The following is a 25,576-nucleotide window of genomic DNA, read 5'->3' as shown; positions in this document are numbered from 1 at the left end:
AAAGACAAAAAAAAAAAATTAACAAAAAAAGACAAAAAAAGACAAAAAAAGACAAAAAAAGACAAAAAAATAAAAAAAAAGAACAAAAAATTACAAAAAAATTACAAAAAAAGACAAAAAAATGTCAAAAAAAAGAACAAAAATGACCAAAAAAATGATCAAAAAAAGACAACAAAAAAGAACAAAAAAAGACAAAAAATGACCAAAAAATGACAACAAAAAAGAACAAAAAAAAGACAAAAAAAGACAAAAAAAAGAGCAAAAAAAAGAGCAAAAAATGACAAAAAAAACGTCAAAAAATGACCAAAAAATGACAAAAAATGAGTTGAAACCCCCCCCCCAAAAAAAAAGATGGAAAAAAATCTGATGACGTGAGGAAAAAGATCCATTTAGATGAGTTTTGTAGATCTTAGCTTTCAAATGAGGCGTTACACTGGCCTACAGGATTTGGGTAAAGCTGAACTGGAGAAAATGCTCTCGGTTCAGGCGGGAGTTAAGAGGTTAATTAATAGGATTTATGCACAGAAAAAGTATTTTGGGGGTACATTCTGTCCCTCAGCGCCCCCTAACTAAAACATCTTCCCACGGCTCTGATGTGGAGTGATTCGTAAAAACAACAAAACATCTTTTTCATGTGAATAACCACTGAACGTGTGTCTGGAACTGTTTAGGCGGAGTCTGTTCACGGGCTCCAAGAGATAAAGACAATAAAACACTTGGACGAGGTTTTGCAAAACGCTGCCAAAGAAATGTCAATGTGAAACGTTTCCACTCGGGCCAAATGTTTGAATCATAAAGTTCCTTGAATGACCTCTTCCTCTGGATTCACTCTCGGTTCTCCAAAAGGGAACCGAGAGTGAATATAATGCAGAAGGCGACTGCTACAACTTTCACATTCAGACTTAACCAACATGTGAAATGTTTTCTATGAAGGATTTTTCAATATTAAATTCCTTGCCCGAGTTATGGAGGTTTGAACCCCCCAAAAATGGGAAAATGATTTTAACCCTTTAATAGTTTTCTCAACCATTTGGTAGAGCACACTTTAGTGAATCATGTGTTGTTTTTAATTCTACCATTCTCTACCAAGTGTGTAATACTCAAATTATCCAGTTTAGATAAGGGTTGGACTAGTTTGGACTGGTTTGTGCTGGTTTGGACTGGTTTAGATCAGGTATCGACTGGTTTAGACCAGGTATAGACTGGTTTGTGCTGGTTTGGACTGGTTTAGACTGGTTTAGATCAAGTTTGGACTGGTTTAGATCAGGTATCGACTGGTTTAGACCAGGTATAGACTGGTTTGTGCTGGTTTGGACTGGTTTAGATCAAGTTTTGGACTGATTTCGATGAAGTTTAGACTGGTTTATGCTTCTTTTGACAACTTTTAGACTGCTTTATACTGGTTTAGACCCGTTTCAGAATTATTTAGATCAGGTTTGGATCGGTTTAAAAAAAAAAGTGTTGTTTGTCTCCCAAATGGTTAGAAAATACTTTTTTTTTAATGGTTGTGGGGAAGGGTTAAAAGCAAATAAGATATCCAAAAATCCCTTCAAGAAAAAAAAAAAAAAAAAATTGTGAAAGTCGGGCTGGGACGATCCACATTTGTCACGATCCGATACGGATCACGATAGTCAGGGGTCGATACGATATGTATCGCGATGCAGTAAGTAATTATGCTTTGTAAAATGTTTACCTTCAAGTGTACAAAATGGTAAATGGTCTCAACTTATATAGCGCTTTTCCACCTACATTAGGCACTCAAAGCACTTTACAGCAAGGATCCACTCACCCATTCATACTCTCATTCATACACCAATGTACGCAGACACTGGGGGCAATGTGGGTGAAGTGTCTTGCCCAAGGACACAACGACAGCGTGCACCTTCTGGAGATGGGAGACGACCCGCTCTACCATCTGCGCCACTGTCGCCCCCAAAAATAAAATTGTTATGTGTCCGAAGTTTATAAACCCAAAGCCGTTTGACAGAAGTGTTAAGATCGAAAAGTGCATTAACACTAAATAAATGAAATGAAAATAGTACAATAATATGTACTACTGATGTATGTATGTATGTATGCACATATATATGTATATTATAAAAATATAAAGGAATGTAATACTTAAAGAATGGCATTCGGTGTTCAATAAGTTCACTCAGGGTGTGCAAGAACAGGAAATGTGCAAGCAGTTAAATAAAAAAAGAGTATCTTATGTACATTAAGTAAAAGCAAACATCTTTAGGAGCGGAATTATAACAATGAAGGAAATAAGAATAAATAAAAATAGGATAAAATTAGAACAGATTATAAAGAGTAGAAAATGGAGGTGCAAAGTTTACAGTCCTAGTGCAGGTTGTCAATAAGTGACGCTGATACAGAGATTATTGCGCATAGTTTTGCATAGATGTTATCGCACATGTTACTTTACAGTCTTGTTGTTCAGTCTGACAGCAGTTGGGATGAAGGACCTGCTCCTTCTTGCACTGAGGGTGTCTCAGTCTGCCACTGAAAGAGCTGCTCAGCTCCTCTACAGTCCCGTGCAGTGGGTGGGAGGTGTTGTCCATGATGGAGGTGAGCTTGGCTTAAACCCTCCTGTCCCTCACCTCCTCCACAGCAGTGTTAATATCGACGACTTAAATATTTTATCTTTATTTTAGTCAAAGTGATATTTTTGACGACAAAAATAAGATTAAATATAAATGGAAAGGAGAGACAAAAATCATCCATGACAAAAAAGTGATAAATATGACCATAATGTGACAAAAATGTGACAGTAGTGTGACAATAATGAGACAATAATTAAAATATATAAATATATATGTATAAAAAATCATCCAGACTTCCACTGACAGTCTGAAAGAGCCTCAGGTAAATTATCTGCCATAGGATCAGCTCTGAGCTTTGTTCATGTGGAGCAGCTCCATGAAGCCGAGGACCTGATTAAATATGATTATAATGAATAAATAAAACTATTTTTTTGACTAAATCTTCACTAAAATTGAATAGCATTTTCATCCAAAGACTAAGACTAAAACAAAATTAAAAATATGTTGTCAAAATTAAAAGTCCTTCCCAGGGCCAGGATTTCCTTGGGCTGCTGTGGATGTGATCTGAGTGTGGTACCGGATTTCACCTAGAGAGGCAGCAATGAGCCTGGAGGCACCTAGTCTGCCGGAAAGTACCCGAAGAAGAAGTTTTCAAAATGAACACTGCCACAGAGTCCTGGGCTGGCCCTCTTGACCAGGTGTGTCTGTCTACAATAAAAAGTCTGAATTGTAGCATCTGAGGATGACCTTTGCTCTTCACCGTGGTTACCGCATTCCAGAGATAACCAAAACCCCCACTTCAAGACCCTAGACCATTTTATGGTCTTCACTTCCTGTCTTGTGAATGGCGGTTCAGGACAAAATTAAGACTGTGACGATCTATCCTTTAACCGTCACAACCAGAGATGAAAACTCTCTATTGACCTTCGAATTGGACTAAAGACTGAATCTCAAACGTCCGATTTGAGTAATAAGCCAATTCTTTAATTCATGGACAGTGAGAATGAACTCAACCAATCTGTTCTAATGATGAATTCTTCCCCAGGTCAACAAAGACGCAATGTACAAACATACTGTCGAAATGTTGTTTGGAAAGTTGTGAAGTTGTTAATGTGTTTATCGCAATAGAAATGTATTTCTTGAATTCTCTCCCAAAGACATTTCCACTTGGGATCGTCATATCGGGTTACGGACTGAATCGATTGGTCGAATCCACGGAGAAAAAGGGGCCGCCCCCTTGGTATAAAGGAAGGAGAAATAGCCAGAAACTTCCCTTACCTTGCCTCTTCCTTTTTGAATGCGCTTCTTGTGAGAGTGTGGTGGGACAGGAGGAGAGACGGAAGGGAGCACGTGGACATCCCCCGCTGAACTTTGACCTCTGCTTTGTCTCAGATGGACCACAAGAACTTTAAGTTTGAGCCCGTCATTTGACGTGAATTTGTAACTATCAGTTACTTCTTTTAAGAACATTTGCATTTTTCCTACCAGACAACAACATTTTTGATCGTTGAGCTTTCAGCGATTTTGAGTCTTGCTTGACGCCCAAGGCCAGAGGAGCTGCAGACAGGGCCGCGCCTGCATCAGCTGAGATAGCCATCCGAGAGAAACCACAACCACAGGCCGTCAACACCAGGACTTTGGAAGCCGGACCACAGTTGGAGTGGAAAGCCTTTCTCTCACGGTCGTAAGCGCATCTCATAGACCTGGCTCAATAAGACTCACATAACTTCTCAGAAAACCACCTTATTGACTTTCAGATACAATTTTAGAACATTTTATCTGATTATTCATCCTGTTAGGGTTCCAAGTTATTCTGTTTGCACTTTAATATTTAATGCCGCCTGTTAATTGATTTTGATCATTAAACCTCCATAAACCACAGTTTGCTTTGGTAATGTCTGTGTTTATTATTCAGACTAAGGGTCCATGTGTACGTCCAAGACCTCATTTCCTTCAGATAAATCTGTAGTTTAGCCTCCTATTCTTACTTTTATTTTGTTCGCTTTTCGAACTGGTGCCCCGTTAAATTTTAAGGCTAATCTACAACTTATTAATTAATTAATAAACAAATTAATTGATTAATAAACCCTCATACCCTACAGAATGAAAGAATGGGTTGTTTTACATACATTTTGTACTCTGTAATGAAGGTTTTTGAGTCATCTTCTGTACTCTGTAGTTGAAGGATCGTTTCGCCCTCTCATCCACGAGGCTTCGTCAGTGCACTAAGGTTCCAGATAAAGACCGCAGTCGGTTCATTGCAAACATCGGGTACATTTAATGATAATTGTACAAGTTTCCACACAAACATTTTTCAAAGGCAATCGTTTATGCGCAGCTCAAAACATCCAAAACAAGACGACACGAGATCTCGCCATTTTCTCTGTACAGTTTTTACAACTTCAACACAAACGTTAGAGCGAACTTCAATGACCTTTAGTTGATGTTTTAGAGCATCCTGGTTTGAAACAGCGATCGGGAACTTTGTCTTTTTTAAGATAAATATATAAGGTCGATCAAAAAAAGTGCTTCAGTGAACAAGTGCTGAGGAACAAAGCGGTGAAAGGAAGATGTTGCTACATTTCGCAGGTGATTTCTCCTAATTTGACACCAGTATACACACAGTCTGCATTTTCTTTTGCAAAAATATCATTAAAATGAGTTGGGAACATTGTCAATTCTGTGTGTTAATAAGTTTTCTTTGTTTTTACAGAAAAGTTAAGCTCATTTTTCCTATTTTTAGGTGTTCAGTGTGTTCTGGGAGGTGGTGTATTAAAGTTTGGGCATCACTGTTTTTGGAGGAAACTGATTGAACCGCGATACGTCGATGACATCAGAGTTTGATAAATATTAGGGCTGGGACAAAATATCGTTTTGAAAAATATCGCGATACATTATTGTTGTGATATCGTATCAGATGCTACGTATTGCAATACTTTCATACGCAGCTCAGCTCTAGAAAAATAACATGTTTTTGACTTTAAAGGGGCTAGATGCAAGTTAGCCATTTTATACTCACTATTGCCACCTCGGGTCATATGTGTAACTGCAGGTCCTATATTAAAGGGATATTTCAGGATTTTTGACATAGGGGTCAGACTGTTTTTAATGCAGGCTAGCTGATATCTTGGAAATGCGCTAGCCTTGCACTAGCCTAGCGCCACGAAGCTCTTCAAATATAAGAACTGCTTGAATTACAAAAAAAAAAATGTCTCCAGAAATCAGCAACACTCTGGATAACCTGGAAATGAGGCCCTATGTCAAAAATCCTGAAATTTGGCTTGTTGCACAATGTGGCTACGCTAGTTCCTCTGAGCTGAAGTTGTGGGCGCTAGTACTTCCTGTTCGTATTCATTTCCATTAAGATTAGCTTGGACCCGTTCGAATCATCGTATTTCCTAACGATTCTGTGGTGGAAAGTGAGTTCCTGGTAGACGATCACTTCCTGCAGGTTAACGAGTTGCTTTACAGTGTAAACATTTCATAGCATGTTAGCCTTTAGCTTCAAGACAAACTATCAATCCTTTATGATCACAGGTGACTCCGATCGGAACTCGTTACATCAGGATTTGAACACACAGTAAATGATCATCGACCGGGAACTCACTGCCCACAACGTAATCTTTAGGCAATATGATTTTTATTCCAGGAAAAGACAACAGACAGGAAGTACTGGCGCTCACCACTTCATGTCAGAGGAACTAGCATAGCCATACCGTGCAACAAGCAAAGTAACAACTTTCTGAGTGACAGTGCAGGATTTTAGAGGCAGTTGTGGTGAACAGGTCTGGGCTCATTCTACACATTAGGACATGGCTGGAACATGTAGGGCAGGAGTTGGCAACGTCAGGCCCGTGGGCCAAATCCGGCCCTGCAGCACAGGACCTCGGCCCTCAAGATGACTTTGAGAAACATTGTTATGCAAATAAGAGATCAGATTCCTTTTACGGTTCTCTAAACATGCAAGAATTAGTGTCAGTGTTTTAAAAATGCCCTGGCAGAATATCCCACTTGGTCCGACAGTATGTAACGTAAAACAGTGATTCTCAACTGGTGGGTCGGGACCTTTTTCAGTGGGTCGCGAGTCTATGGGGAACTGAAACTGCATGGAATTTCAGTTTTAAAGGCATATGTACGGCTTGCTCAATAAAAACTTGTGTGGGAAAATACAATGTTTTGTACGATATATGACAAATAAAGGTTTCATTTGGGTTATTGGGGCCGGTCATCCGAGGGTAACGTCCCGACTTGGGAACCACTGACTGAAAAAAGTTCTTTACTTTAGGCTACAATGCTGAGGCTCGGCCCTTGTAGCCTCCTCAACGCAAACCTCAACGCAAACTTGCCTACCCCTGATGTAGGGGGAGGAAAATACTTCATTTTAGCATTTTTAAACTCTGTTTTGTCCCTTTAAGGCAGGGGTGTCCAAACTTTTTTCATGGGGGGCCGCATACTGAAGCGTACACAGGGTGAAGGGCCATAGATCGGTGGTTAGTGCCGCAAACCCTTTGACTAGCAGAGGTTTAAATTGCGCCCCACACCTTTATTTCTTCTCAAAACCTTCATGCCAGCTCTGTCTCACAGTAAAAGGTTAGTTGTTTGGTTAGAATTGTGTAGAATTATTACATTTCAAATAAAAGGGGAGGGGCAACATTTTGAGATCTTTCCATTTGAAGCTTGTGTTGAACATTTCTGAGATAAACATGAGAAGAAGGTTTTCTGTCGTTTTATGTTTTCATATAAAAATAAGGCATTTTATGGATAAAATTGAGAAAATTGTCTATATTTCCTACATCATATTTTGGATCTTGTTAAGTTTTTGAATCTGCTATTTATATGTGGAAAAAAAAAAATCTAACCTGCAAGAGCCAGATCGATCTCAGTGTCAATAACATTAGCACTGATATCAGTCTGTGAACTCACACACTGCAAAAAGTGGATTCTAAGCAAGTAAAAAATGTCTTACTTTAAGAAATGAGTTCTTATTTTTCCCCTAAAAAGTAATAATGTCTCACTGAGCAAAGTTTTCTTGAGAAAAAAAATCTTATTTTAGGAAATAAAATCTGGCCATTTCTTGTTCAGATATATTTGCTGATGATAATTTTTCTTGTAACAAGAAAGAAAAACTTTTTGAATCTTCTTCAGCTTTAGACAAACAATATTTTTCTCATTTTTAAGAGAAAATAAGAAAAAATAAGAATTTAATCCTTAATACTTAATGTAAGAACTGATTCTCACAGAGAGATAAAACATTCCATTCTTTCCTTTCTGTGTGGAGCATGTTCTCCCCATGTCTACCACTAAAAACATGTACAATAGGTGAATCCTCCAGCAGGTGATTCAGACCATCAGCCTGGCTCCACATCATGGAGGTGGGTCCCCGGGCGCGGGCAATATTTTCCTTAAATATTAGTATTTATTAAGAACATTTTGCTTAAATCAAGCAACATTTAAGTAAAATATCCACAATTTTGCACTAAATAAGAATGTTTTCCTTAAATTATTCCATTTTCTGAGGACATTTTGCTTAATTCTAGATATTTATTTGCTTAAATTTAGTGTTTCTTTCTTGTTTTATGATGAGAAAAATATTCTAGAAATAAGAATTCTTAGCAAGAAAAACACAAGACAAAATGTCTTATTTTAAGATTTTTTTCCTTGTTTTTAGTAGGGCACTTTTTGCAGTGCACAAACCAGGAAAGGTCAGGTCAAATTTCCCTTTGGTTTTTGCAGTTCAAAAGCTCCATCTTTCTGGAAAAAACTTCAAAATTGTTCAGTCCTGGAAAGTTTGGAGTCAGTATGAGCGCCTGAAGTGGAGATGTTGTTGAAAGAGTGGAATGAAAAGCTCATTTTGAGAAAACGGGTCCTACATTTTTTTTTAAGTCTGAGCCTGAATACAGTATTTCTCCCGTCAAATCATCATTCACAAATTATAATTTACATGGTCCCAGCCCTGGTGAAGATAAATATGTCTTGCCTTTGATTGGCTCGGAAAGATTAAGCGAATACAGGTTAGTGTTGAAACGATTTAGTGCAGGCGTCTGTAAACATTTGACAAAGTAACGGGACAGTGATCGAGATCGTAGGACAGTAAGGCAAACGTCTGATTGAAATGATTTTGTAGCTTCTTCTTCGTACTTGAGGATGCTTTTTAAGTCACGCTCCTAGCACCACGAGTGAACGGTATAGCTTACAGAAGAGCGAGAGGACTTTTACATCGGGAAAATCCGCCGTACTTCATAGATGATAGTTACATTTTGCTTTCAGGCACTCGAAAAATCTCCAAACATGAACAAACAAAACAAAGGGGTCGCGCCAATCCCGGTGATTCAGAACGAGCATCCTGGTCTCTAATGATGCTTTTGAATTGGTTTAACTAAGCACATTTACTTACTATAGAGATTCTGAGGATCTGAACATTTGTTACATTTGAAAGATAAATATACAAATACTTTCTGCTCCACTACAATTCCAAAAAGGCTCCAAGTTTGGCTGTATTATTATGAAGTATTCAAGGTACAAATCCGTTTAAATACGAAGTGATGGATGCTTGTATCGCTCTCCCTGAAGCAGATTGCGCCGGAGTTACGCTAACCCCAACGCCGTGGGAACCCAGGGTGCTGAGGGCGCTGCAGCACCCCCTGGTGGATAGTTTGTGAACTGCAGGCAATATTAACCTCTTAACTCCCACCTGAACCGAGCACATTTTCTCCAGCTTTACCCCCAGTCCAAAAGCTTCTGGAAAAAAGGTGTGAAAATAGCAACAAAACTGAGACGAAAACAATGACGGAAATGTGACAAAAAAGTGACGGAAAAAATGACTGAAAAAATAACAAAAAAGAACAAAAAATGACAAAAAAGAACAAAAAAACGACAAAAAAAAGAACAAAAAATGACCAAAAAAATAACTAAAAAATGACAAAAAAGAACAAAAAATGACAAAAAAGAACAAAAAATGACAAAAAAGAACAAAAAAATGACAAAAAAGAACAAAAAAATGACAAAAAAAGAACAAAAAAAATGACCAAAAAATGACAAAAAAAATGACAAAAAAAGAACAAAAAAAGAACCAAAAATGACAAAAAAAATGACAAAAAATGACAAAAAAATTACAAAAAAAATTACAAAAAAATGACAAAAAATGACAAAAAAAATTACAAAAAAAATTACAAGAAAATGACCAAAAAAAGACAAAAAAATGAGTTGAATACCCCCCCCAAAAAAGATGGAAAAAAATCTGATGACGTGAGGAAAAAGATCCATTTAGATGAGTTTTGTAGATCTTAGCTTTCAAATGAGGCGTTACACTGGCATACAGGATTTGGATAAAGCTGAACTGGAGAAAATGCTCTCGGTTCAGGCGGGACTTAAGGGGTTAATAAATAGGATTTATGCACAGAAAAAGTATTTTGTATTTTGTATTTTGTCCCTCAGCGCCCCCTAACTAAAATACGGCTCTGACTAACCCACTAAAGCACGGATGTTTTCTGCAGAGCCGGAGCTGATCCTTCCGGGGCCCTAAACAAAAATCCACAGGGGGCCCTACAGTCGCATCCCATGGTTATTATGACAAAAAGCGAATCCATTTACGGTCAAAAACGGTTCCACTGTGCAGTAGTGCACAAAATAAAAAAAAATGTGCGGATAAAAGGGGGAACTATATTGTAAGGCGTAATAATACCAGGAGTAGTTTGGCATCCGCGCAGTAAAGTGAAGATTACTGCGCGTATTTCGAATTACTCCTGGTATTATTACGCCTTACAATATAGTTCCCCCTTTTATCCGCTTAGAAAATCCACATTGTTTAATTTTGTGTAATTATACTTTGTAGTGTAACACTTCACGTAACCATATTTAAATAGGGAAAACGTGGAAGAGCTTGGTAGCTTCTGGCTAAATGCTAACGCCGTCTGCGCTGTGTTTACGTGACTGAAGGCACGGGTGAAGATCAGACAGGTCCTAAAGAACTCGTCTAAGCTAAGGTAAGAACATATCTCAGTATGTAAAAACGGTGGCCTGTTCCTTTAACAGTTTGGGATCTGGGTAGCCCTGACCTTTAACCTGGACCAGCATGCTTTGCGGTCGGTGAGATGCCGAATCCGCTTATTTTGTGTAACTAGACTTGGATCATGTAACTATTCACGAAACTGTATTTAAATAGGGAAAATGTGGAAGAGCTTGGTCGCTTCTAACTTCACCTCCATTTGGCCCCATAGAGGATAATAGGAGAGGCTAAAAGCTAAAAACATGCTAGCAGTTAGCCATGTGACTGAGTGCACGCGTAAGACCAGATCCCATCAACTCGTCTAAGCTCAGGCAAGAACATATCTCAGTATAGAAAAACGGTGGCCTGTTCCTTTAAGGTTTACTCAAATCTAAAAGCTTCTCGACTGGAGCTGAAGGTCTATAGGTCTGTGTAGCGCCTCATTTGAAAGCTAAGACCTACAAAACGGACTTTTTTCCCTTGTGTTGTTTAGCTGTTGTTGCAAGAGTCGGTGCATCTCTAACCCGTAACAACACAACGGGGACAAAGCTCGATCCTTGTAGTGAGCCAGTGGCATGTACGTCTACACAGCGCCACCTACTGGTCATAGAGAGTGTATTATTAGGGTTTTAAAATGAGCAAAACACCTGGACAAATGGTCTTTTTTTTAACTGTGGCGCCTTTGTAGCCATGTAGTGAAGTATTGAAAGTATTAAATCTATCTTTCGAATGCAGTGAAAACGCGATTCAGGTAAAGTAAAGACGGCCCGCTCTGATCACAGATGGGCGCGACCGGGACAAAAACACTCGAATGTAATATAATACTGTTTAAAGACAAGACACAGAACACATCGGGACGTCACAGAGTCTTCTTTAGAGAGAGTTCATGCTTACATCGATGCGCTGGATCCAAACATCGCTGCTTTGACGGGCAGCTTTTCATCGTCCGATTCCACTAATGTCGCGGCCAAAAAGAGGAAAAAACCCACAGGAGTAAGAGTGACAGGGGGGAAAATGGTTTAAAATGGGAATGGCGGTCAGGATTTCCTGGCAGAACGTGTTCAAAAGCAGGTTTACGGTATTATTTTTTAAAACAAAAACGGCCGTAAAAGGTCAACGTCTGCTCTGTCCGTCGGGCATTGTTCGATCACAGAGGGATTTTGTGATCAATACGTAAAATCCACTGAATCTAAAGGGGAAATGTTGTGCAAAATCTAGCTTTTAATCTTGTTATAAGGTATTTTTCTTCACTCACACACATTTGAGTCGTCTCTTTCAAGTACGCCGTTCTACACTTATACATTTCATTGAGTAATAGTTACAGGTGAAACTGGGGTTAATAATAATGTCGCTAAAAAGAGCGTTTTAGTCGCCACATACGTCTTATGATGCAGTTACTTGGACACAGTGATAGTACCTGGGGTCATGGGGGTTTCGGGTCTTTCAAACTTCAGACCCCGTCACCCAGGCGACCCAACCGGGAGCGATCAGATCCCGGCCTGTGTCCAAGAAGCGCTCGCCCGCTGATTAAAGGTGCATTCATTGTTATTCAATGTGAAACTGATATGATATAGACTCATTACAAGCAGAGTGAGATGTTACATATAACTTTTATTTGTTATCATTTGGATGAGTATGACTCAGCTTGTAAAAACAAACTGAAAGTGGACTATGAGCCATAATCAAATCAAAATGGTAACAAATAAAGGCTTGACATATGCCACTTTGCATGTAATGAGTCTACATCATATTAGTTTCACATTTTAAGTTGAATTACAGAAATATATTAATTTTTGAACGATATTCTAATTTTCCAAGTTTCGCCTCTATACTTTCCTTTCCATAAATAGACCCACATAAATGAGCTATAGATACAGACGGCGTCTCGTCATAGAAGGGGGCGTGGCTTCGCCGAGGGGGGAAATAGAATCTGGGAAACTTTCTGCCGAAATATAATCATATCTATCACATACAAATAAAGTCAAGTCTTAATCGAGTCCATACGGATATTTTTCCACAGCAGATTGTTTTAGTCTAAGTCTTTTGACTTAAATGTAATTTAATTTTAGTCTAGTTTTAGTCGACTAAAATTGCATGTCAATTTAGTCGATTTTGCATTGATAATATTCATTATAATCATATTTAATCTTGTTCCTCTGCTTCATGGAGCTGCTCCACATGAACAAAGCTCAGAGCTGTTCCTTTAACAGTGAATTTACATGATCTGAGGCTCTTTCAGACGGTCAATAGAAGTTTGGATGGTCTCTCCTTTTTATTTTTATTTAGTCTTATTTTAGTCGACTAAAATATCTGGAAATTTTAGTCATAGTTTTAGTCTCATGAAAAACTTTTAATTTAGTTTTAGTCCAATTTTAGTCGACGAAATTAACACTGTGTTGAACCACTTTGCTCCTCCCCATGTCTTTGTATCTTTATTTAGTAGAAAATTCATAATTCAGCATTTGTTAAAGGTGCTTTTTTAATAATTACAGAAAGATTTTTCTCCAAATTGATTTGGGCGATTCCAGAGATGCCGTCTGCATCTATTATGCTTTTTGCTGGTATCTTACACTTTATTCATTGGAAAATGTAACATTGATCTAAAACAGCTGAAACAGAACCAGAAGTTTCTTTCTCCGCCGTATGACCCTCCCTCCCCTCGACCTCTCGCTCCCCTTTGCAGTGCAGCCGTTTCAAAAATGGACACATGTGGCTGTTTTTACTTCACAATGAGAGGATTAAGTTTGGCATGAGATTGAGACGTAAGTTATAAAACCTGAACTATCTGTAAAACTGTAAGTATTTAGAGAGTTGGACATAAATGATGAGAAACTCTCGCTTCATGGAAATGGTGAATGTTGTTTAAAAAGACCAAATAACTAAAGTGATTGTGGAGTAACAAGGGGAAGATGTCCCGGGGGCCAAATCCGGCCCTCCAGCACAGAACCCCTGGCCCCCAATATGATTTTGCTAAATATTATTAGGCAAAAAAAGGCATCAAATACCGGTTAAAGTATTCTAAAAATGTGAGAAATAGTGTCTTTTTACGGTGTATTTTTTTAAATGTCTTTGCAGAACATCCCACTTGGTCATATATAATGTAAAACAGTGATTCTCAACTGGTAGGTTTGGACTCAAAGGTGGGTCACGAGCCTATAGGGAACTGTTTTTTTAAAATATTTTCTATCTGAAACTACACGGAAACACACTGGAGTCTGTTCACATTTGTATTATCGGGTTGTTTTGATCATAATTTCAGTCTTAAAAGCAAATCTACGGCTTGTTCAATGAAAACGTGTGGTAAATACAATATTTTATACGATGTATGACAAATTACAGTTTTATTTGGGTCGCAGCTTGTCATTAAAGGAATAGGCCACCGTTTTTACATACTGAGATATGCTCTTACCTCACTTTAGTCGAGTTAATATATCCCCATCTGGTCTTTGTCCGTGCGCTCTGTCACACAGGCGTAATGATACGAGGAGCAAAACGTCCGCGCAGTAACTCCTAAAGGTTATTGACGGAAGTGAGCGGGGGAAAGTGCGCGGACGTTTTGCTCCTCGCATCATTACGCCTCACAATATAGTCCCCCTTTTTATTTGCTTATAAAATCGACATGTTACATTTCTGTGTAAATATACTTCGCATGAAAACACTTCACGTAACTTTATTTAAATAGGGAACACGTGGAAGAGCTTGGTAGCTTCTATCGTGAGCTTTTCTGGAGCTATGTGACATGTGGGAGAGGCTGCGTATGTGCTCCGTTTGCCTGACAGAGCGCACGGACAAAGACCAGACGGGGATATATTAACTCGACTAAGGCAAGGTAAGAACATATCTCAGTATGTAAAAACGGTGGCCTGTTCCTTTAAGGTAATGGCGGGTCTCGGAGCCGGACCACTTTGAACCACGATTGTAAAACATTGGTATTTGCAGAAAACGGTTCTTAACTTTAGGATACAATAGTGAGGTTCGGCCCTCGGTGTTTCGGCAATGATGAAAATCGTGACGCAAACTGTCATAAGTGACCGTCCTGCTCCTTTTCATTCAAATTGCACTGACTGGGGCCGTTTTTATTTTAATGCCTTTTATTTTTGTGCTTGAATGAAATAATAAAAAACAAAAAGCAACTCTCAATGCTGAGGCGTCCAGAACAATGTTTATAAGCCACACCTGTGCTCGCCACGCCCACTTTAAGCCCCTCTTACTCCCGCGGGTTCTCCTCTGCGGGGGTCGCTCGGCTCTAGAGGCCGCACTGCGACTGCTGCCGGTGCCTCCGGACGCTGCACATCTGGCTGAAGGACTGGCCGCACAGGGCGCAGCTGTAGGGCTTCTCCTGCGTGTGGACCGTGCGGTGCCTCTTCAGGTGGCTGGACGAGATGAAGCTCTTCCCACACAGCGTGCACCGGTACCGCCGCTCGCCCGTGTGTATCAGCAAGTGCACGCGCAGGTTGTTGGGCTGCGCGAAGCCTTTGCCGCAGTGCGGGCAGGTGTAGGGTCTCTCGCCCGTGTGCACGCGCTGGTGCAGCTCGAGCGTGGCCGCGCTGGGGAAAACGCGCCCGCAAATGTTACACGCGCTGGGCTCCTTCTTGTAGTAGCGCCTCCCGTTGGTCGCCGAGGAGGAGGAGGGGGAGGAGGAGGAAGAGGGCGGGGCTTGCGGGGGAGCGGGTTGCGACGACGCGGCTTGATTGTTTTGGGCCACCACGGCGGACATGTCGAAAGAAGCGGCGAAGGCGGCCATTTCGTGCGCAGAAGAGGGGAAGATCATGGTCGGCGGGCCTTCCAAGCTGTCCCCGCCCGCCTGCGCTTGGAAAGTCGGATGCCCCGAGTCGGCGTTTCCCAAGCCGAGCTGCGCGACCGCGTACGCCGCCCCTAAGTGCGTCACCCGCTCCTGCATCCACGCTAAATCCATGGCTAGATTGTTCAAACGCTCGGGGCTGGCTTCATCTGAGGGTAGATTGGCGGAAATCTGAGAGGTGTCGTCGTCTTCCGCGTCGTCGATGACTTGGACTTCGGGTTTGATCGAGTTCTCTGTGGTTTTGGGGGCGACGTGAGAGGAGTTGGCCACGGGTTTCGTGGATTTGCGTTTGGCTCGAGGTCGGCAGGTGAGGTCTATGGTGGTGTCGGTAGAAGAGGGAACTGGTTGAGAGGAAGGCGGAGTAACAGTGTTTTCAGGCGCAGTAGAGGTTTCTTCGTTGGACTCCACAGCTGAAAGATAAAAGATTCGATTTAGAAACAAGCTTTAATGGGCGCGACACAAGCGACGTGACAAACCCCAGCAGCACAAATCTTGTAGAGCATGAAGTCCTGAATCCTGAGAAAAAAATTAAGTCTCTAGCCCATAAGAATGCTCACTCTAGCCACTCGGGGCAGCCAAAGTTTTAAAAAGGGAAATAATTCCACACGTGTCCAGCAGAGGGCACCGACATAATAAGAGATCAGGATATAAACAACACAATGTAGCACAGGCTTGTAAAGTTATTATTATTATCTATGAGGCTACAGTCCCGTCGAGCTTTGAACCAAATCAGCACCATTTTAAAATCACAGCTCACTATTGATTACTGACTGAAGAACATTATTGTCATTTTAAATTGCGTAGATCAGATGTTGGGTCAGTCCGGAGCTACTCTGTGCATCACCAGTGTGAGCCGACCTCACCACCATGCCTTTGGAAGTCGGGGGAAACCAAAGGAAACCTACGCAGACATAGGGAGCACGTGTAAACTCCACACAGGGATCGAACCGGGAACCAAATGAATATGACTCTTTGTTTTAGTTTTGTTTTTGTAACTGAAAATGTCTCTGATCTCCCCGCGCTGCCCCTCCCCTCACAGAACATGGAACAGAACCCACTCTCCTCTTGAAAATAAGTTATGGAAAGAGCTAAACAACCATTTTCTGATCGTTGTTGAATGAAGCATCTGACATAAATGAACGAGAAACATTGCCTTTTTCCGTCGGACGCGTAAATACAGCTCACGTAATAAGGCTCCATAAACAGACCGAAAATATTAATACTGTATCTGTATCTGACCAATCAACGCAAAACAAAAAGTGTTGTGATGCCGATCGTCCTCCCCCAAGCCTAAAGTGCCACATCTGAGTCAAGTCTTTGTGAAAGATCGCACAATGTGAAGATCTCCACATGAAGTTGGTGGAGACAACTTGGCCATCCTGAAATATTTGTGGGGACATGTCCCCAGGGCCCCCACGCAAACCCACATGCTCATCATAAAATTAGAATATCATGAAATAGTGCATTTACATATGTTAACTTAAACTGTGAAACTAATATATGATAGACTCATTACATGCACAGTGAGGTATGTGTAGCCTTTAAATGAGTTTGACACCCCTGCTGTAGAAAAAAGGGTCAATACTGATTTTTTTTTTACAATCATCTTTCTCAGTTCAAAGAACAGTGCCAAAAAAAAGGAACGCTCATGCCTGAAAGAGAACGGGACACAGCCCTCACAGCCTCCCACTTTCCAAACTTAAAGGGAGGCGTGATTAGGGATGGGCACCGTTAAACGGTACCTACTTGGAACCGACCGAAAAGCTCCGGTCGGGGGTGGTATCGAAAAAATAAAATTCTTTCGGTGCCAGTTTTCGGTTCTTTTTCTCTCCAGACCCGCATTAAGTCCAAAAAATGCAGGTATGTGCAGATAATGAGCCGCTTCAGCGCAAATGGAGCGAAGAAAAGCTACAACTTATAGCTATAACTCACAGGCCTCTTCAGACTTCACAAGACAAATTGGCCTTAAATCGAAGCAAAGCTACAACGCACTAAACTTTTGTAATAGAGATGGCAGAGTCTGCGTCAGGACTGAGCCAGGACTGAGCCAGGTCTAAACCAGGACTGAATAAGAAACCTTAGTTTTTAGGCAAATTGAAAAGCAAAACCAAGCAGTGACAACAAGAAAGACGTCTTTACCTTTAGCGACAGACCCGGAGGCGGAGCTTACGTGCTGTTGGGCGGAGCTTACGAGCTGTTGTTACAACTTTACAGCAGCTGCAGAGACGGGAATATCCAAGCTGGTTCTTAGAAAAGTGAGCGCTCACTCTGTATTAGACATTGTTGGTACAGTTTTGGTAAATGATGAGTGTCAGAGTGAGGCTCTCACCATGTGAGGGTCTTTGACGTGTGGAGCTTTCGCTTCGTCAAAGTGCAGTGAGTTTAGAAAAGTTTCGCTGAAAGAAACCGTGTCCTGATGTGGATCTGACTCTGCAGCTCAGGAGGTAATAACGTCGTTTCTCTCTTTTATCTCGGCTTAAGTGGAAATTCTGCTCAAAACAGAAGTCACAGGCGACGCTGCTGCTCCTTTGGAGCCTCTGTTGTGCTGTTTTCGGTCTTTTTCCTGAATGATACTTTTAATACACGTTATTTTTATTGAATTAAAATAACATACGTATCGGAAAAAGTACCGTTAAGGCACCGGAACCGAAAAGCAGGTATCGTTAAAGTACTTGGCATCGATATAAACGGCACCCATCCCTAGGCGTGAGCCCGTATGGGTTGAAACCGGGGCGGCTGCATTAACCCTGCCCGGTGAAGCGTAAGGCAGTCAGCTGATCTCGTGTCCTCGAGCAGATGCCCGGGCGAGAGGAGGGTCTGCTGGGCACATGATGCCGCCTGTTGAGCTGCGAGCGCCTGAACATGTGACGCAAGATCAGAATATCAGAAAAACAACAAAGCCCCTCATTTAGTATTTCTATAACATTGTTTTAACATAATAAGCGCCATATGGAATAACCATGGATTAAAAACACTTTGACACGTTTGATGTAAACGCAGGAACAAGAGCTGAATATCTTGGTCTCACCGGTGGAAACTCCACACTCCGCTCGGATGTTCACCTCCACTTTCAGATCCAGGTTACAGTCGTCTTTCTCCATTTGTTCTTCTTTCACGACTGACACATCTTCCTCCTGATGGAAACAAACGAAAGTAAGAGAAAGCGTTTTTGGATGCTGGATTTAACAAACCAAGCCAACAGGTTGATCCTTTCTGTCGCTCTTCCACGTTACTGAGCTTCAGACCGTGGCTCCAACATCTCCCTAAACTTCTCTCGACGTGGAGGAGCAGCAAGTCTACTCCGAGCTTCTCACCTTATTGCTAAGAGAGCACCCAGCCACTCATCCTCCAAAAAACATATATTTGTTAAGGTTTTCTCTCATTACCATGGATGCGTGTGGAAATGTCTGGTCTTCTTCACCGACAGTAACAGGAACGATGATGTCTTCAGTTACTACAGATAAAAGAAAGAACATTTAGACGGTGGAATAGATGCAGGATATCAGCCTATAGCATATTCCTAAAGCTCCAAACAGGCACAAAGACCAGACAGGTACGTATGAACTCGTCTAAGCTCAGGTAAGAACATATCTCAGTAAGGAAAGACGGTGGCCTGTTCCTGTGCTTTCACACCTAATGCGGATCGCACGGCAGGTGTGGTTGATTACTGAATATTGTCAATGGCTGCGTCCGAAACGAGCAGATTGGTAAGAGCTCTTACGCCAAACCGGATGTGTGTCAGCGTCCGCCATGGCAAGATGCTTCCGAATTGGTAAGTCAGTTAGGAAGGAGTTAGGAAAAGGAGCCTCGATGCTAACTATCATAGCCACTTTAGCATAGGGACCTCTGATGCTAACTATCATGGCCACTTTAGCATAGGGACCTCTGATGCTAACTATCATGGTCACTTTAGCATAGGGACCTCTGGTGCTAACTATCATAGTCACTTTAGCATAGGGACCTCTGATGCTAACTATCATAGCCACTTTAGCATAGGGACCTCTGATGCTAACTATCATGGCCACTTTAGCATAGTGACCTCTGATGCTAACTATCATGGTCACTTTAGCATAGGGACCTCTGGTGCTAACTATCATAGTCACTTTAGCATAGGGACCTCTGATGCTAACTATCATAGCCACTTTAGCATAGGGACCTCTGATGCTAGTATCACTTTTTAGGTTTGTTTTGCCAGACACTAAGGTTAGAAATGTTAAAGATCTTTACCTTTACATGTTTCATGTAAAAGATCTTTAACATTTCTAACCTTGGTGTCTGGCAAAACGAACCTAAAAAGTGATACTAGAATACAAGTAGACACAATGAACGCTACGAAGTTTACCTCTGATGCTAACTAGCCAGTGATTAGGAGCTATGTGCCATCCCATAAGCCACTGTGCCAAACCCCCCCACCCCCCACCCTGGAGTGATTCATGCGCAACCACTGTTGATTGACAGGAGCACATTTAATAATAAAAATAATAATAATTAAAAATTAAGATTCTGCACAAGCCAGACTTTATAAAGTGATAAATCCATGTTGTCGTCCCCACAGCTCAGTCACATGTCAGTGTTAAAGAGGAAACTCAGGAAACAGATTAAATGCTTTTGTTTTCATTTAGTAGAAACTTAAGCCACATGGATCATTTGCTGCTGTAACTTTAAGAAACAGCTGCTGAAATAAAATAACACTAAAGGGGAATGTTTGGCTCATTTGGATTTATTTTTCTCCTTAAATGTCTTTGTTTGGACACTATGTTGTTGTTGGACACTGTACAGTAGGGGGCGACATGCACTTTTGTTTGGCCTGCACTCCACCAGTAACTTTAAAGAAGAAGAAAAACAGCTGTTGGTGATGTCACTTCCCTTTCCCCAGTTTAAGGACGGACGGATTGTTCAAAATGCTGCTGAAGCTCTAGTTCACTAACTGCACAGATCTAACAGTCGACCCATGAAAGGTTAAGGAGTTAGTTGTGTTAGTGCTAGTGCTTAGAGGCTACAATTTGATGGTTTCAGACGCAGCCAATGTCAAATGCGACCCCAGGTGCAGGTGTGATCAGAGGGCAACGAGCTTCACCTGTTTCTACAGCGGGTGAGCGCGGCGTGAGGAGTCTGGGAGTAACAACATTGGAGAAAAAAAGGGCACAGATCATTGAATTTGGAGCAACATAACCACCTCCACTACATCATAAAGACACAGTCAAACAGTTACTGCCTGGAAAGAAGTGGAAAAGCCGTTCCTGAGCCCAGGCTTTAACCTATAATAAACGTATGCAAACACGAAGGCAATGACGACACACTGGATTACAAATATGTTTTAAAGGGGATTTTGCCATGACATCATCGCTGGACAGACAGATACTGCAAACTCAAACCACACAATACTGTTATAATATCCGGGAGAGGCAGGAGGGAGATTTGCATTAAGTGTCAGAGAAAGGTAGTAAAACTATTCCACTCGTCACCAAAGCACAGACAAAGAATCAGGAAACTATTTTCAGACAGACAGGTACGTATCAACTCGTCTAAGCTCAGGTAAGAACATATCACCGCATGGAAGAACTGCGTGCCCTCAGTCACGCAAAAAGACCAAAGATGTTGTTCGCATTTGGCCTCTCCCAGCATATTCCTATGGCTCCAAAAGAGTTTGCAATTTTTCCAGACAAATCCATGGAGAAATGTTGAAATACTAAAAGAGACTATTATGTACTTTGCGATTTTAGTTAGTGTTGAGTCTTGAGCTGGTTCTTGTCATGTCCAAATCAGAAGCAAAACCATGGCTAACACACACACACACACACACACACACACACACACACACACACACACACACACACACACACACACACACACACACACACACACACACACACACACACACACACACACACACACACACACACACACACACACACACACACAGAGGGAGAGACGCCCACCAGGCCTAAACAAACGCAGACTGTGAGGTAATTATCATGCAAATCAAAGGCGAGAGACAAGGGCCGAGTCAAAACAAGCACGAAATCCACTGCCACACAGACACCCCCCCAAAAAACACATCCCCGTTAGCTTCTTTAGCGCGCAACAGGCCGGCCACGCGCACAGTTTACCTTCCTGTGGCCTGTAATGTGCCGCGTGCATGTTGTTTTCCACCAGTCTGTGCAGCTGCTGGTTGTTGTTTCCGCCGCCGCGTCTCCTCATCTTGCGCTCGTAGCTGCGCACTTTGGCGTCCATCTGGCGCAGCTTTTGGCGCAGCGCATCGTTCTCGCGCTCGCTGTCCTCCTGGAACCGCTGGCTCTCCACTCGCTCCTGCTCCATCTGGGACCTCAGCGCCTCGTAGCCCTCCTCCACCAGCTTGCAGATCTCCGCCACGGCAGAGTTGGCCAAAATCTCAACGATGGAGGCGATCTGAGCCTGGAAACCAACGCAATCTGTCGCCATTATCGGGGGGGGGCTAGTTTTTTTTTTTTTTTCTTAAGGGGGTTTTACGCAGGGGTTTGGCGGACAGCGGGTGTTTGGGGGCTACGTTTCCCGCAGCAGAGGGCGCAGGAGGCGGATAGAAGTCATGCAAAAGCCGGGGAGGGTGGTTAAAGCCGCTGTCAGTGCGGTTTTGTTGTTGCTAAATCGGAGCAAAGATGTGTCTGTGAAAGATGGTGCGAGCGTCGCCTGGTGATGACGTAGGTCTGTTGATCAGCATCACTTCACAGTAAAAGGATGAAACATGTCACGGTCACACATGGAGCTGTTATTAAAACATTCACAGTAAAATTCATACAAAAAAAAATCTAATTTGACAACGGTCTGGAAAACGTAATCCTCATCTGCATTTAGACGTTTTATTAATAAGTTTAATCTTTAAAAGTTATGGAATTAAGAAAAGCAATGAAGCTTCTAAATCAACACATTTAACCGACCCTTGACCCTGAAGTAGGATGTTTATTATTTTATTATTGATTGACTGCGGAATTCTTCCGCAGTCAATTATTGGTTTTCATGTTCTTTATTATTATTCCTCTTCCATCTTTTTCCCGATTTTCTAGAGCTTTCAGCACCTTCATGCTTTGTGCAATTTATGCAAGTTATGCATCAAAACGTTCCGCATGTTGAGGAGAAGGTGCTATTACTTTTGGGACTTCTGCAACTTACGGTTTTTCCGCAATCGGCCAAAATGTCGGAGATTTTTCCCATTGACTTATAATGGGGCTGCCGCAAATCCATGCTTTTCTGCACTTTTTTCTGCATTTTATGCAATTTCTGCACTTTGTGCATGTTCAGCTTATGCAACTTGTGGGTTTTGAGAAAAAATTGGCCTTCGGCAGATTTCCAGTTTTTTTATACGGGAGTTTGAAATTTTTGCATTGGTGTGTATGGGGGAATCCAGCCAATGGGGAGACTCCAGGCCTTTCAGCCATTTGTGCTTCTGCCAATCAAGCCCTGAGGCCATTTCAACAGTTTGACCAGTTTATGGAATATAAAAGTTTATGCAATATTAACAATTTATGCAAAGTAACTACTTTATGCATTTTAAACCGTTTATGCCATTCAGGATTTATGCATTTTAAAGAGCTTATGCAATTTACATAATTTATGCAAATTAACCCATTCATGCATTTTACCAGTTTATGCAGTTTATGCAACATGACATTTTATGCATTTTACCAGTTTATGCAAATTAGATTATGCAAATTAAGCAATTTATGCAATTTGAACCGTTTATGCAATTTCTGCATTCGCTTCCCGCAATTCCGCAGTCAATCGCAATGGCGCAGCCATTGCATTTCTAGTTATATCTGTGGTAAAACTTCTAATTCTTTCAAAATCTTGTTCAGTCACAGCCTGTAAAGTGCGGAGTCTGGTGGAGATGTTGTTTACGAGTGGAATAAAAACCTAATTTGGATGAACGGATGGATGGATGGATGGATGGTTGGGTGGATGGATTCAGGACCTGGAACATGAAGGTCTCCTTGTAAACAGGGTTGGGCTGTCCGCGTCGCACTGACGTCTTACAGCGAGAGATCTCCTGCCCCATGGAGTTCAGGAGCGAGAGGCGCCCGTACGTGTCTGCACCAACGACACAGAGAAAAGTCTGTTTTAAATTATTTGTTCAGAGAAGAAAAACACAGATGCCATTCATTTATTTATTATTTATTATTGATTTTGTGAATGATCAGGTAAATAAAAAGAAGTGTAATAAAGTAAAAAAGTAATAATTATTGAATGTTTATAAATAATTAAGGTACTTGCTCTGCCGAGATGAACTTAATCAAAGAAACTGGAACTAAATAAAAAACTACACTAGACTTAAATGTAACCAAATAAACTAAGAAACTAAATGATAATAAAGAAGACGGAAACACTTTATAAAACCGACACCTTTTTCAGCCTTAATAAAAGACAAATTAACACTTAATTCATCGTGAACATTCACTCATCAGTCATTAGTGAAGTATGACTAACAATAACTAAACCACTACAGTTAATGCAGTTAATGCCTAACTAATAATGGAATAGTTCTCCACATACTTTACAAATACATTGTTAAGTATTAATGAAGTGTCAGTCACACTTAACTAATGACTGATGAGTGAATGTTCACGATGAATTAAGTGTTAACTCATCAGTCATTAAGGCTAAATAAGGTTAAGGTTAATTATAAAGTGTCCCCGGATCTGCCAAAAATAAACGTAACCAAAGAAACTGAAACTAAATTAAGAAAAAAAACTACACTAAACTTAAACCTGAACTACACTAGACTAAAACGTAACCAAATAAACAAACAAACTAAATAACAATAAAGAAAACTGTGACATTTTGTAAAACCTACACCTTTTTCAGCCTTAATAAAAGACAAATTAATACTTAATTCATCGTGAACATTCACTCATCAGTCATTAGTGAAGTATGACTAACAATAACTAAACCACTACAGTTAATGCAGTTAATGCCTAACTAATAATGGAATAGTTCTCCACATACTTTACAAATAAATTGTTAAGTATTAATGAAGTGTCAGTCACACTTAACTAATGAATGATGAGTGAATGTTCACGATGAATTAAGTGTTAATTCATCAGTCATTAAGGCTAAATAAGGTTAAGGTTAATTACAAAGTGTTAAAACTCAGAGAACACAGGGTTAAGTCTCCCCCAAAGTCGGTAACTTTGAAGAAGGTCCCTGGATCTGCCAAAATAAACTTAACCAAAGAAACTAGAACTAAATTAAGAAAAACTACACTAAAATAATAATAAAGAAAACCTCTGCAGAGACGAACCAAACCAAATTAAATGAAATCAAACAATATTGAAACCAAACAATACGAAAAGATAAAGAAAAGTAAAAAAATAAATAAATAGATAATAAATAATAATAATAAATAAACAAATGAATAAACACAACACAACACAACACAACACAACACAACACAACACAACACAACACAACACAACAAAACACAACAAAACAAAACAAAACAAAACAAAACAAAACAAAACAAAACAAAACAAAACAAAACAAAACAAAACAAAACAAAACAAAACAAAACAAAACAAAACCCAACCCAACCCAACCCAACCCAACCCAACCCAACCCAACCCAACCCAACCCAACCCAACCCAAACCAAACCAAACCAAACCAAACCAAACCAAACCAAACCAAACCAAACCAAACCAAACCAAACCAAACCAAACCAAACCAAACCAAACCAAACCAAACAAAACAAAACAAAACAAAACAAAACAAAACAAAACAAAACAAAACAAAACAAAACAAAACAAAACAAAACAAAACAAAACAAAACAAAACAAAACAAAACAAAACAAAACAAAATAAAATAAAATAAAATAAAATAAAATAAAATAAAATAAAATAAAATAAAATAAAATAAAATAAAATAAAATAAAATAAAATAAAATAAAATAAAATAAAATAAAATAAAATAAAATAAAATAAAATAAAATAAAATAAAATAAAATAAAGCTCTGAGCCGCTGTCTAATAATACGGCTTGTCCCATTTGGAGAAGAATCGCCTCAGTCCAGACTTTGGCCGGTTCTTGAAGGCGCTGAGGCGGATGTTCAGGTGTTTCACAGCATCCTCCTGGAACTCCAAGGTCTTTGTTCCCACGGCAGCGAGCAGAACCTCCAGGGAACCTCCGTACTCGTGGATCAAGTCCCGGGCGGCGGCTTTGCCCAGCTTCTGCACGTTCTTTGGTTTAAGGTGGACTCCTTCGGGGACTTTGAAGTGGTC

The 25,576-nt window shown here is 40.6% G+C and overlaps 1 protein-coding gene across 1 annotated transcript; it reads right to left on the bottom strand.

The window, feature by feature from the left end:
* Positions 1-14,776: 14,776 nt before the first annotated feature.
* On the bottom strand, positions 14,777-22,056 carry LOC306960848 (uncharacterized protein; the record flags this gene model as incomplete). The annotated part of the gene is made up of 4 exons (XM_079553434.1): positions 21,442-22,056; positions 18,718-18,785; positions 18,360-18,465; positions 14,777-15,741 (listed from the first exon to the last, which is right to left on the bottom strand). The coding sequence occupies exons 1-4, from the start codon at positions 21,770-21,772 to the stop codon at positions 14,777-14,779; spliced, it is 1,470 nt and encodes a 489-aa protein (XP_079409560.1). The 5' UTR covers positions 21,773-22,056.
* Positions 22,057-25,576: the final 3,520 nt, after the last annotated feature.

Source organism: Gobius niger (assembly GCF_951799975.1).
Source record: "Gobius niger genome assembly, chromosome: 3".
NCBI lineage: Eukaryota > Metazoa > Chordata > Actinopteri > Gobiiformes > Gobiidae > Gobius > Gobius niger.
The sequence above is the reverse complement of the archived record's forward strand: the minus strand, read 5'-3'. Positions and strand labels throughout refer to the sequence as shown.